This window comes from Protobothrops mucrosquamatus, unplaced genomic scaffold, assembly GCF_001527695.2.
Source record: "Protobothrops mucrosquamatus isolate PMUCROS unplaced genomic scaffold, P.Mucros_1.0 scaffold2960, whole genome shotgun sequence".
Lineage (NCBI taxonomy): Eukaryota > Metazoa > Chordata > Lepidosauria > Squamata > Viperidae > Protobothrops > Protobothrops mucrosquamatus.
Window position 1 is genome coordinate 149993 of NW_015388983.1, and position 14692 is coordinate 164684.

At 45.4% G+C, this 14692-nt stretch overlaps 1 protein-coding gene across 1 annotated transcript; it reads right to left on the reverse strand.

The window, feature by feature from the left end:
• Nucleotides 1-11312: 11312 nt before the first annotated feature.
• On the reverse strand, nt 11313-12664 carry ADRB3 (adrenoceptor beta 3). Its single transcript, XM_015826109.1, has one exon. It carries the CDS (start codon nt 12662-12664, stop codon nt 11345-11347), a length of 1320 nt encoding a protein of 439 aa, XP_015681595.1. The 3' UTR covers nt 11313-11344.
• Nucleotides 12665-14692: the final 2028 nt, after the last annotated feature.

A 14692-nucleotide genomic window follows, 5' to 3' on the forward strand; every position in this document is an offset into this window, starting at 1 on the left:
TCATTTTTCCATCTAGGCTGGCAGATGCGCCAAACATGAATGTTGGGACCTAGTAAATCAATTAGTAAAATTCCAAGGAGAAGGAACATTCTGAAGGATAGCCTTTGGAAAGACAAATTGTGGCAAAGACAGGTAATTCCTCTTGGAAAGGCATTTCACAATTTTGGGTCTATGTGAGAGAAAGTTTGGCTTCTGGAAGAAATTTATTTAGCTGAGATATGTCACCAGATCCCCGTAAAGGAATACTTACGTATATGTGGACAAGCCCTCGTGCCATTTTGTGTGAGTGACCCTCCCTGGATTGTGTGTGGTCAACCATCCAGTCTGAAAGGGGACACCCTTCTTAGCTGTTTCGATGGGGATAGGATCCTGAATGAACAAAATGTGAGAGGGATCTCGGAGTCCTAGTGGACAATCACTTAAATATGAGCCAGCAGTGTGCTGCAGCTGCCAAAAAGGCCAACACAGGGCTGGGCTGCATTAACAGAGGGATAGAATCAAGAACACATGAAGTATTAATACCACTTTACAATGCCTTAGTAAGGCCACACTTGGAATACTGCATCCAGTTTTGGTCACCACGATGTAAAAAAGATGTTGAGACTCTAGAAAGAGTACATAGAAGAGCAACAAAGATGATTAGGGGACTGGAGGCTAAAACATATAAGGAACGGTTGCTGGAATTGGGTATGTCTAGTTTAACAAAGAGAAGGACGAGGGGGGACATGATAGCAGAGTTCCAATATCTCAGGGGCTGCCATAAAGAAGTGGGAGTCAAGCTATTCTCCAAAGTGCCTGAAGGCAGGACAAGAAGCAACGGATGGAAACTGATCAAGGAGAGAAGCAATCTAGAACTAAGGAGAAACTTCCTCACAGTTAGAACAATTAACCAGTGGAACAACCTTCCCCCAGAAGCGGTGAATGCTCCAACACTGGAAGTTTTTAAGAAGAGACTGGACAGCCATCTGTCCGAAATGGTGTAGGGTTCCTGCCTGAGCAGGGGGTTGGACTCGATGGCCTCCAAGGTCCCTTCCAACTTTATTATTATTATTATTATAAAATTGACATTTTTCCCCCACTAGATATCAATCAGCAAGGGCAGCTTGGAGAAATCCTTCTTGTCCTTGGGATAACTAGATTAGATACTCCTCTTGTTACCTAGATGTTATCTAGCCTGGCAACGAAACATTCAGAAACCAACCTACAAGCTTGGAGAACAAACCTTTGCCCTTATACTCCTCTTGTTTCTAATCATCTGAAGGTGTCTCCCCAAAACTGAATTGATGTATTATCCACTCATTCCCATCATAATGATGGAGGGGGAAAAATCCCATCTCTATCCTGCCTCTGCCTCTGGGAAGCAGCAATAACCCTGAGGAACAGATGGAAGAACTACATCCAGGACCACAGACAGAAAATAGAAGTGCGAGTCCAAAGCAAAATTGTAACTCAAGGAAGAGTTTCAGTCTTGACCCTCTCTACTATCGTGAAAATAAAGGAAGGAGGGGGGGAGAAGCATGCTCAGATCTACAAGTTTCTGTTACTGTAATCTTGTAATAAAAGTTGTTTTAGCAGTCACAACTTTGGCTTCCTAATCTACGGTAGTCTGCCTCAAAGGATTGTCTTTCTGTTGCATCTGTTGTGAGTCAACTGCCTTTGGTTTCCCCCACAGGCTCTCCAGTTGTCCCCTGTCAACTGTCAGCAGCCCAGAAGATCCACCAATCAAGGCTTTGCAGCAGAAATGGGTGCGTCTCATTTCCACCTTCTTCCTTTCTCATTTGTCTGCCCTACTTGGGCATTTCCCAAGTTAAAATAAGATAACAGAAGGGAAGAAACAGGCCCCAGGGAGAAAGGGGGCAGACCCTGACATGACTGAAACTAGCTTGGATCTGGGGATTCTTCTGTGTAGAGCCAGCAAACTGAAACTGGTGAGTTCTTGGGCAAAGAGGTTCTTACAAGTAGTCCTTTTTTCCAGTTATGACGGAGATGAAAAAGTAACTTTGTGACCAATCCTCAGATTTATGACCTTCATGGGTCCAAAAAGCAAAAGAAAGCTGAGGGAAGATCATAAGCACAGTTGTGGCTTCGCTTAGCAATTGCTTCCTTAATGACCAAATTATGAGCCAGCAGTGTGCTGCAGCTGCCAAAAAGGCCAACACAGTGCTAGGCTGCATTAACAGAGGGATAGAATCAAGATCACGTGAAGTGTTAACACCACTTTACAAGGCCTTGGTAAGGCCACACTTGGAATACTGCATCCAGTTTTGGTCACCGTGATGTAAAAAAGATGTTGAGACTCTGGAAAGAGTTCAGAGAAAAGCAACAAAGATGATTAGGGGACTGGAGGCTAAAACATATGAGGAACGGCTGCTGGAATTGGGTATGTCTACTTTAACGAAGAGAAGGACGAGGGGGGACAGGATAGCAGTGTTCCAATATCTCAGGGGTTGCCACAAAGAAGAGGGAGTCAAGCTATTCTCCAAGGCGCCTGAAGGCAGGACAAGAAGCAACGGGTGGAAACTAATCAAGGAGAGAAGCAACTTACAACTAAGGAGAAACTTCCTGACAGTGAGAACAATTAACCAATGGAACAACCTACCTCCAGAAGCAGTGAATGCTCCTTGTGACCTTCACAAATTCTTCTCTGACCTGTCGGTAAACAGACTTTACCATATCCCAAAGGACGGACTCGTCCCCCAACCTGATCTACTGGAGGTTCCAGGGAAGGTTGAAATAATAATAATAATAATAATAATAATAATAATAATAATAATAATAATAATAATAATAATAATAATAATAATAATAATAATAATAATACAGTTCCAACGTTTGTCACTGAATGAGGTCTATCTATACTTCAAGAAGTGGTGGATTGAAATTGACAATAAAAGGGAAAGCGCTATTTTCATTATTTTCATGGATGTTGTAGTGTGGAAAGGTGCAAACCAACTCCTTCCTCCTTCACAGGTAAAAGAGGAAAAGTGTGTTGTCTTCTCCTTGTCTCTTGGAAGCCTAAGGAGAAGTGGGTGTCAAAAGCAGAAAGGATAGAAAGAAAAATTGAGCATGGAAAGAAACAAAATGTAGGGGAGAAAAGCTGGCCAACGAGCAGAGAAGCAGGTCCACCTAGCCCAGGGGTGTCAAACTCGCAACGTGTCGTGACGTTTTGTGATTTTTTTTGCCATTGCCGGCAATGGGGTGGGTGCGGTTTCGCTATGATGCATCCAGCCCATGGGCGGCAGTTTGACACTCCTGATCTAGCCTAACATTCCCCAAGAACATCACACTCCTTAGGATCCTCTTACTTCATCTTCAAATTAAAGTGTGATAAAGCATGTTAAATATTGACCTGGTCCATCAAGGAATAAGGGGAAGATTCTGCTTTAATATCAGGAGAGCCAATAACATCTTAATGATTCGTGAGCTAGGGTGCAGGCAAGGGCTGTCATGGGCACAAGGGAATTGGTGCTGTCTCAGGAAAACTGTGCTGGGGTCAAACATAAGTAGATACCAAGCTTAATATCCTGTTCTAAAAGCCTTGCGCTTGTGGTCCAAGTCAGCTGCCGATCTCTCAAACGCCTTACTCCTTGTGCAGGCTCTAAGTCCTCCTCTTTTCCTGCAAGTTATCAATGGTTATTTATTCATCAGTCACAGCTGACTGTATCCTAGGCGGGCTGCCCATCTCCACTTCCATGTCCTTCGCTCTTCCATTTCCAATTGGCCAGCAAAAGTTCAGATCATGCTGATGCTTTCCTGAACTCACCACAAACAGGATTTATCACTTTGTGAAGGAAGCTGTGGCTCTCCAAACATTGCCAAATCTTGATTCATAGCAGCCAACCTAGCCAGTGACGATGGACGCTGAGAGTTGTTCAAGAACATCTGAAAGGTCAAAGTAGCCCCATCTCTGTCTCTATGTGCGTAATAAGACTTTCTCATGGATGCCAACTATGCATTGGCTAGAGAGGAGATGGATGGGCTAATAAGGATATCAGCAGTTGGAAGGCAAAGTTTTCCATGTGTATTTCAGAAAGCTTCTTCCTGGAAGTGGTCCTCATGTGTTCCAAGGACCGGAACTACAGCTTTAGTAGAGCCACTAGTGACTCACACTGAAGGAGATATTCGGGTCTCAAGAGTGTTTAAAAACCCTTAAACTATCTGGGACTTGAACACCTCCTTCAAGATGAATGAGGATCGAATTCCATTGCAAACTATCCCCTGAACTGGATCCAAACACCAATGGACTCCATATGGGACCTGTGCTTTTTGAAACACTTTACAAAACTCTTGAGGTCATCTACACCTAGAAGTCAGCATTTTCTGCCAGTGGAAGATTCTGAACTGTTGCTTAAAGTCAGCACTATTCGGACAATAGAAAAAGGCACAGGCAATAATGAGGTTCTTTTTCTATCCTAAATAGGGCAGGAAAAACCTGGCACAGACTATTTAGAAAGGAGGCGGGGCGGGGAGGACTGAATTGTGTAATAGGGACCAAGAGAATTTCAGGCCAAAGTGATGCTACTCTTCCAAATTCCAAATATGGCAGCTGGATCTTGGGAGCGTAAGCAAGATTACCAGGATAAACTTTAGAGATAACATTCTCGGTGCGAGCATGGAGACAGAAAGCTGTCTTGATATTTTCAGTGTACATGCTGCCTCTGTGTTTTACAGAAAGGATGAGGTGTTGTTGGGCGGAAGAAATTTTTTTGTGTATTCCAACACTCTCTTGGAGTAACCAAACTTCACACTAAGAATGTAAGCTTAACAGTGGCATTCAAATCTGTCAAACTCCAGCTTTTTTAAAAAAGATATTTTTTTCCAGTCTGCCTGTCTCTCTTTTTTTTTTTTACACAGTTGTTCCATTTTTGCTTCTCCCTCCCTATCTAAGGATGTTACCAGCTGGGTTTCTGGAGAAAAATGAGAGAGAAAAATTAGCTCCAGTTTTATTTGATGTGCATAGTTAAAGTGGTGACTACAATAATTCATTCTGATTATTCATCTTTTTCATGGAAGCCAGGAAAATCTATTATTTCAGGCAGATGTTCTCAGTAGATTAAAAAGACGCAGCAGTTGAATTAAAGACAGGAAGTTTTAATGATCAGATTCATTAAACCAGCAGCATCTTTTTTTTCAGTTCCACAAAAGCCTGGAAAAAGAGGGGCTTGTTTTAACAAATACTAAGGAAGCAACATGCCCCTACAAATCTTATCACTTTCTTCTAAACCCTTTTCAACTCTCCTCTTTGGGCTTGCAAGATATTTTTGCTCATTTGTAAAAGATAAATTTGAGTTAAAGAATTCTGAGCCCAATAATTTTTTTTGGGGGGAAGGGGACTTCCAAACCAGACCATTGATGACAAAATGTGCACATTGTGGCAGAACTCTTAATAGCTAATTTAATTGGAGAAGCATCAGGATAATATACCCATGATGCCTAGTCTAACTTTGTAGTCCCAAAGATATATTGCAATCCAAGGTCAATTTTAAGCAGTCGTCCAAAATCTGGAAGCTACAGAATATGGACAATTGAGCTCAGGCTTAACTGCTTCAGTTCTCAGGGATCAGCCGAGAATTTTAGGTACCAAAATAAACTGAAGAACTTAAGTTGGCATGTTTTGCAAATGAAGTTACTAGCTTGTTTACCGTAAAACTAAAACACTCTTGAGAATTGCTAGTTTTGACCTTTAGTATATGGGGATTATTTGCCTGACATGCTTTTATTCAAACCGTTTGATCCTGACCACCATCCTGTCTGCTTTTTTCCATCTTCCCTTTTTTCTATGTTTCTCTTTCTCCTGTGTCTTTGTTGTTGTTGCTGCTGTTGCCTGAGTACTGTTACATTGATAGGAAGGCCTGGTTTATCTTCACTATTAATTCTTTTTGGCAGAACCTGATCATGGTTGACTTCATGACCTTCTCCCACCTCCTTTCCCAAGCCCCTTCTCCTAATTTGTTTCTTCAGAGAGAGAGAGAAAAAAGATGAGATGATTATCAGAGTGTTGCAAAATCTACAAGCATCTCAGTCTTTTATTACACCAGGAGGAAATGCTTGATGATGTGTGTCATGGAGTTCACATATGTGTCACTTGTAGCTCAGAGGACTAGGGGACAGGCTTTGCATACCTGCCGTTTAGTGCTGGGTGTTTCCAGATAATGCACTTCAAGTGGCTTTGGAATGCTATTTTCAACTACCGTACACCAGACATTTATAGGGAGCTAATATTGTAATGTACTGTAATGTACTGTATAATAGGGTGTGTGTCTTAGAAGACATGGAATAGCACATTTGCTAAAGGCACAGTAGGTGATTTTGAATCTAAAGAAAATACTTTGAGAATTCCACACACATTTTCATGGAATACAGTACTGTAAAAGAAAGCTCTTTTCAGAGAAAGATAGGCAATTTCATTCCAACTTTGGTTTGACTTTCCCATAAAGAGGCTTCGGATCACATCTGTTATTTGGTAGACTAGGCCAGAAGAAGATTAGGAAAACAGATTACACAATTTAAAACAAACTGTAACATTAAAATAACATGGCCACTGTGTGAATAATTCAACAGTCAGCATTAAAATCTTTTGGGGGGCTAAAGAAACCAAGCTTAAACCAATAATGGCACTCTGATTCACCCATCATTCTGAGTTACATTGGCAAGATTCATATATTATATATTGGACTAAAGTACAGTGAGATTAGAAACTCCCAAATGGTGAAGTTTGGCATGAAAAAAAAATCAACAGGTGGGAGGAATTTAGCAAATACACAAATATATTCAAAAGAGCAGAGAGCCTACTGTTCCTATATTTGTCAGGACCAGTGAAATGCAGAAATTTAGGTATTGGAATAGGATGAAGGAGACCTGGATTTAAATCTTCACTCAGCCATGAACATTCACTGGCTGGTTTTGAGCTAGGCACTCTCAACTCACCTTTCTTCCCAGCCTTCCTGTTGTGTGGATGAAAAATGGAAGGAGATCCTCGTGTAAGATGCTTAAGCTTGTGGCGAAACAGCACTATCGATCAAGTAAATCTACACTCAAGTCACCTGCATGACATTTATAGTTTACTCCTAAGAGAACTCTGAATCTTTGTATCACTTGGACACATCTAATCTTGGACGGTGGTGATTAACTTGCAGAATTAGTAGAGACTCTTTTTTTGCCTGCCCAGTTCCTTAATTTTGATACATTCCCTTCAATCTGAACCCTCAAGAAAATCTTGCAATGAAGTGACATACAAGAAGGACTAAACGGACAGACCTGGAAGAAGACACCACTTTGTAGACAGAACGCATACCCCATGCTATGTGAGTTTTGTTAACCATGGTTTATTGCAGGGGTAGTCAACCTTGGCTCTTTTATGACTCGTGGAGAGTCATAAAAGAGCCAAGGTTGACTACCCCTGGTTTATTGGATCGGTCACATTTTCTAGAAATAGTCACTCGATGGCAATTGCTGCATGAAATGAAATGCTACACATAACTCACCTTGCTGCCATTATAGTTTTAATAAAATCTGAACTGGGGAAATGGATGATTTTTAATAAAATCCACCACTGACCTTGAATAGAGCAGAGATGTACAGAAGGAAATGCAAAACTGATATAACTTGTGCAGGCTTGAATTCCCTTTATAAACATCCATCCTGGAACCCAAACCAAATGAAAAAAAAATGCTGGAAAGGGCAAATTTTGCTTAGTGAGGAAGAGAGAGGATGAAGGGTTGTTAGAAAGCTGCCTTCAGATGCAGAACATGGAGCAGATTTGTACTGCATTAGGTCAGGCAGATCTCTCCTGGATGGGGATGATGGGATTCTCCAGCTGAAGAACATAGGAAAAAACATCTATCCCAGTTCACACTCCTCCACCTAGCTCAGCCTGTTCTGCTTTTGGGGATTTTACTTTTAGTCTTTGAGCAGGAAAAGCCAAGGAAGAAAAACGTGTTAAGATCACATTAAGCTTTTGGCTTTAGTTTAGCATGTTTGAATTCAGCCACAACAAACCATGACTTATCAGACAAACCATGGTTCAGTAAACCACAATCTAATGTACAGTAATGTGCAAATCTAGTCAATATGGGCAGTATAAATTCTTATGATGCAAACCAATTTTTTTTAAAAAAGGTTCATTTGAAAATCCATTTTATCCTGGGTGTTGTTTTAGCTAACTGGATGCCTCCAGGAATTAGTTTGAAATGTTACATATTTGGCTTCGGAATCATTTAATTAAGAATTAGGCTGCCTCTGGTGCAGACCTTTTCATTGTACTTGTCCTACTCTTTCCAGACCTTTTAGACAAAGGTAGATCCTTAACTAGCCAAAACAGTAGCCAAAAACTGCACATAAATAAATATGTAGAGCACCAAAGTTTGGGGGGGGGGGCGGGAAGCACAAATCTTTAAAGGTTATATTAAAGTCAACGAAGATCCTCTGAAAAACTGCAGTCTGGGTTGACAATGTTTAATAGCAATGTCAGTACTGATCAAGGAGAGGTATAATAACATCTCTTTTATGCATTTTATGTATAAAGGCTGGCTTAAGATCATAATAAGGCTTACACAAAACATCCATCACGCAGGACATGTTTGCGTTTATTCCAACTCCACAACTGAAATCGGTAAATCATATTTTACTTCACGGTGCGGCCAGGTTTGAAACTAAAATCTCTTTCTTACTTGCTGACGTCTCTGCTGAAATTTCCAGGATTATAGCAAAGTTTTGCTCAATCGCAACCGCAGTGAGTAGATTCCAGGTTTGCTGTGAAGAGTGCCAACCTTCTACATTTTTTTTCTCTTTATTTTTATTCCATTTTTATAGAGGGTTGATAGAATCTCATCACTACTTTCTTTCTGTAAGCAACTTCTTCTTCTGGACTGTTGTAGTGGGTCGCTGGCTGTAAATTTATCAAGCAGGTAAAGGGGGAAGCAACGATAGTAGGACGCTAATTGAAATGCTAGGGACAACAAATCAGAAGAAATCAAAGGAAAACTAGAAGGGATTAGAGTATCCTGAAAGACAGCACGTAGCTGGCTAGAACACCAAATATGAGAACACATAGACTGCAACGGTTAAAGGCAACTTCTTCTTCTGCACATAAAATAAAAGCAGACAGACACACATTTTGTCTTCCACTCAATGAGCAACTTTTGCCCATCCAGTAAAAGGGGGCAAAATGCAAGGAGCCCGTTGGCTACCAGGCTGGGCTAAGCGGCAGCTGCCTTTGAGAAACACCGTAGCAGCAGACAGACTTGCTGTGAACAGAAGTTGCCAGAAAAACTTGGATTTTCTACTTCCCAATCTGGTTTGGCAGTGAAGGAAGATGGAAAAGAAGCCGACAGCTGTGGTAGGTCACTTCTCCATCTCCCAAAAGTGGAGTGAAGGAACAGCACAACTAGTTATCTGAAAAGATGGGCAAGCTATTTTTCCTTCCAGAAAGACACAGATCCCAATCATCCCTGTGGGACACTCGATCAAGAACCAGCCTTCCCCAACCTCCAAAGCTGTTGGGTTGCTGGGAATTTCACAAGCTGTGTGTCCCTGTCTCTGGGAAAGGCTATTCACCCAAATTAGCAGGGGGGAAGTGAATGGTTGCTGGAATTGGGTCTGTCTAGTCTAATGAAGAGAAGGACGAGGGGGGACATGATAGCAGTGTTCCAATCTCAGGGGCTGCCTCAAAGAAGAGGGAGTCAAGCTACTCTCCAAGGCGCCTGAAGGCAGGACAAGAAGCAACGGATGGAAACTAATCAAGGAGAGAAGCAACCTAGAAAATTCCTGACAGAACGATTAACCAGTGGAACAACCTGCCTCCAGAAGCGGTGAATGCTCCAACACTGGAAGTTTTTAAGAAGAGACTGGACAGCCATTTGTCTGAAATGGTGTAGGGTTTCCTGCCTGAGCAGGGGGTTGGACTAGATGACCTCCAAGGTCCCTTCCAATGTTATTATTATTATTATTATAAATAAAGCACATCATCAGCTTTGAGTCATTACATTACCACAAATGGTCCAAGCCAAACCCCTCTTAAATTCTATTAACTCTTATTTGGTGCCAATTTAGCACTGAACTTTAGTTGACTAGATTATTGTGCATAGGCTTGAGCAATAAATCTTCTGAATTGCAACTTAACACATAGTCCTGATCCTTTGTATTTGGCACAACTGTTCCTTATGCCAACCTTCATATCTGCTGCCATCTGCCTCCTTCAACCCACTCCGGCTATTCCCCCAACTCTCCCTTACCCTTCTGCTCTCATGGTCCACCAAAATGATCACCACCAAAGTGGAGCTGAATTGATCTTTCTTTTGGATATGGTGCTTAGCATGTTAAGCCAAATTCCAGCACTTAAATCAAAAAACACATGTCAACGTAACACCAAAGAAAGGAGAAGTGCATCTTCTAACATTCCCCACACCCCAGCCTTCAAGCCAGAGCAATGTGGTGCCCCTATGTTTTACCGTTAGGATATTTGGATTCTGAATTGTTGGGATATTTTTCTGCAGAAGCCAGCAAAGAGGGAACAGCCATTTCTGCAGATGGGCTTCCTAACTGCTCAATATTTCACCTAGAGAAGGAGAAACTAAAGAATGAGCTCCAGTTTAGTGCCTGAAAACTGAAAAAGAAAGCAAACAAAGTTTGCAGCCGCAACAGAGACACAGTAACGAAAACTACTATATAGTGGGTTAGATTATCTGTCTAAGCCAGCATCATCAGGACTGACAGTTAATGGTCAAAAGGAAGGATTTCCTAGTGTTGTCATAACTCTGATATAAAAATAAAACAGAAACCCCACTGCATAGCAGCAAAGAGTTGGGTGTTCTGTATCTCTTTTCAGCCTCTAGTAGGCACCTGGAACTGTAGGCAACTGCAGCCCAGTTCTGATAGCCCTAGGACAGCTGGGGAATTCTGGGAGTTGAAGTCCACAAGTCTTAAAGTGGCCAGGTTTGAGGACCCCTGCCCTAGGATGTCCTATCACCTGCCACCTGATTCTGGCTCCAGCATACAGGGCATGTTTTACACCTGAGTTGTAATCAGCTTTGTTCACAGTCCAGGAACTGAAATAGCTACCACAGGATTCATTGCTCATTAACGTACTACCGTAGTTGCAAATCCTCTTCTGAACACACTTATTATAGAGCAAGTTTCGGAGTGAATAGCTCAGACTTGCTTTCAAGCAAATATGTAAAGGATTCTGATAGGAAACATCTTCACAACCCTTCCAGTTTCCTCGTAGCACATTAGAGGGCAAGAAATGTAGACCCTTCCAAAAACAATTTCGGACTCTCACCTGTCCCCCAGATGCCAGTCACTCTCCAGTCAGCTCTCTTTCCATCCCCACTACCATTCCCAACACCTACTCTTCCAGTTGTGGACACAAAGTGATCTGGGTGCCTTGGAGCTGAGTTTCCCCCAGAGGACGCTGTGTACAACTGTGCCCATTGCTGGGCAGATACAAATGCTTTGTTTCCTCGGTCCTGTTACTGGAGCCACTGCTGGTGCTACCAGTGCCCAAGTCCTCCTCTTCCTCCTCTTCCTCTTCCTCCTCTCTGGAAACTGTAGCAATGGACTTGCTCTCCCGGGAGCTGAAGGCACAGAGGCATCTCTGCAGGTCCTTGGAGAAAGCATGAAGCTGGGAATCCGATCTCCAAGGGCAACACAAGAGTTTTCTGAAGGCACACCTGAAGTCAGGACTGCGGCAGTAGATGATGGGGTTGAAAGCTGAGTTGACATAGCCTAGCCAGTTGAAGAAGCGGAAAAGTGGGTCAGGGACAAAGGACCTTGCAAAGACCTTGATGATGTTGGCCACAAAGAAGGGCAGCCAACAGAGAGTGAAGACACCAATGATGATGCCCAAAGTCTTCAGGGCTTTGTGCTCTTTGATGGCAAGCAGGAGACGGGAGGGCCTCCTACGGCGGAAGCCTTTGGACGCCTCCTGAAGGAACCTGCCCTTGTCCTTTTCGATGACATGAAGTTGCCTGGTAGCGATGGCAAAGACCCGGGCATAGACAAAAATCATGACCAACAGAGGCACGTAGAAAGAGATGATAGAAGACAAGATGGCATAGGGCTTGTTGGTGACAAAGTCACAGCACTGAGGATCCTGGTAACAGCGCAAGGCTTCCTCGTCAGCTACATCCCGCCACCAGTGGTTCATGATGGGCAAGAAGGAGATGAAGGCAGCCACGGCCCACACCAGGCAGACCACACCCCGTGCTCGGCTCTTGGTCATCAGCATCTCATACTTCAGTGGGGCTGTGATCGCCAAGTATCGGTCCACTGCAATGACGCACAGGGTCTCGATGCTGGCCGTCACACACAGCACATCCAGCGAGGTCCACAGCTCACAGACAACCGTGCCGTACAACCAGTGGCCGCTCAGAACCAGGGTGGCCCCCGGAGGCACCACCAAAAGCCCCATGATGAGGTCAGCGCAGGCTAGAGAAGTGATGAAGACGTTGGTCATGGTCTGCAGGCGGGGGGTCTTCGCGATGGCCACCACCACCAGCAGGTTGCCGGCCACCGTCACCAGCACGGCCAGGCTGAGGGCCGCTCCGAGCGCCCCCTGCCGGCTGAGGCTGCTTTCCGTCCCAGAACAATTGGTGCCGTTGCCCCCCGACCCCGCTTGCTCCGCCGACCCCGGCCAGGTCCCGTTGGGGGGCCACGGGGGAGCCATGGCAGAGAGGGCAGGCTGGAAGGGGAACGAACCTGGCTTGTCGCCCTCTGGACGCCTGGAGTCCACCAAAGCTGCCCTGCGCGGGAAGGGAGCGCGCTCTCCAGGCGCACGGGACCCCCGGTCGCCGCCGCCGCTGAAGGCTCCGCAGCCCAGCCCCTGCTCGGGGGAAGACTGGAGGCGCCTCGGAGGGACAGCGCCGCCCTGCCCTCGGTGGGCACTGCTCAGAGGAGGAGTTCTTAAAGGCGCAGGACCCAGAGGCGGGACGCGGGCGTTGGTCTCTGGGTCTCCCGGGCCTCTGTCCTCCCCTCCGCAGCAGCAAAGCCACTGGCTTCCGCAGCCTCGCCAGAGCTTTTGACTTGCTCCGCGCAAAGCCTCTTTCATCCTGGGCAAAGAATGGACCCTCCCCGTCTGCAGAACTCTTCTTCCCCCCCCCTTTCCTTGGCATTAAAGGTTGAGGCTCACTTTCCTGGGCCATTGAAGCCAGAAGGTCCAGTGTCCAGCCTCTCCAGCCCATCTGAAGCCACCGCGCCGTCCAAAGCAATTGACATTGGCCGCGGTCGTCCCTTTCTTCTTCCACCAAGCCCCGCGACCGTCCTCGGTCCCTAGGCTTCCCGACACCTTCCCAAGGTCGGGGGGTGGCGGGCGAGGGTGCAGGAAGAGCGGCAGCCTTCACACGGCCTTTTGGCAACCGAGGTCCGCCGCTCAGCAAAACCATCTTCCCGAGCCCTGAAAATTCGTTTGGGTACTTCTGACTCTCTTGGGCGCGCAATTAGCGCGAAGCCAGCCTTCGATGACGGCTCCCATGAAGGGCCAGCTGGGCTAGGGATGAAGGTGGAAGGGTGTAGCTTGGCCGCCCTCGCGGTCTCTCCTCCGCTCCCTTTTGGAGTGGTCGTCCAACACATTTAGGGTTGGGTGTGGGGAGCATGGCACTGACTGGAGCGGGGGGGGGGGAGAGGAGGAACTGTCCGTGCCAGGGCCATCTACCGTTTGCCCTTCGTGATTCTCGTACAGCGGAAAATGCGGTGGCATTAAGGGCTGGGGTGTGACCAGGGCATCCCCGCAGAACTTCCCACTTCAGGCCCACCGGCTTCCCCAGCTCAAGTTAGCGCACTAGCTGGAAGCGCCTGGTGTCACCTCTAACTCCGCGCCATCGCTCCCGTTCTGCTCTCCCAGCCCCCCCGCCAGATCAATTGCCCTTTTCTGTCTTTCTTTCCGATAAAATCGGAAGTTTCAGCGAGTGGGGAGATTCCACCGTGGTCACCTGTCCGTGACCAAGCAAAGACAGAGAAAGGCAATGCCTTTCTCTGGACGCCCCGCACGATTCCGCTGGCTACTGAATGGTGCCATTGGCTGAATTTATTCAATGCTCGAAGCACAATCGCACCAGACTAACTTGATCCTCAGTTTATGCCCCGCGCCGAGACGCAGGAATGTTATACGAGTTCAGCCACTGCTGCAGATTTAACCGACTTGGTTGAGCTGGCAAGCTCTGTTTTTTTCTCCCAAACCCATGCGCAAAACCCAAGCAATGGGGAGAATCACTGGGTTCGCTAGAGTAGTAGAAGGTGAAAACACCCTGGGGGCAGCTTTGCCCTCTCTCCCCCCCCTTTTTTCTCTTAGGGAGAGAAAACCAATTTTTCAGTGCAGTCCCAAAACAACACAATCAAACTTACAGTCACGTCCTAATGCAGCAGTTGAATGCAGGTTAGTCCCTAGTCGCTAGAACACATCCAGAGAAAAGACCTTTCGTTTTTGGCAGCTGCATTTTCCTCCCCACCTCCCCCATCTCCCCCATCCCCTTTAAACCTCATGTTAAGGGTAGGGGATCCAAGGTCAGTGGTCACACCTGCTGAAAAGAAGAGGACATGACCTTTTCTCCCCTCCATGGATGCACACAACTGTCCCAATACAGATTCTTTCATCTCCTCATCACATTTTTTTGGGGGGGGAGGTGAAGAACGAGGAACCTGATCTCAACTGGGATTAAGATGCAGAGGACCATCTCCATTCTGGGTCCACGCTTTCCAG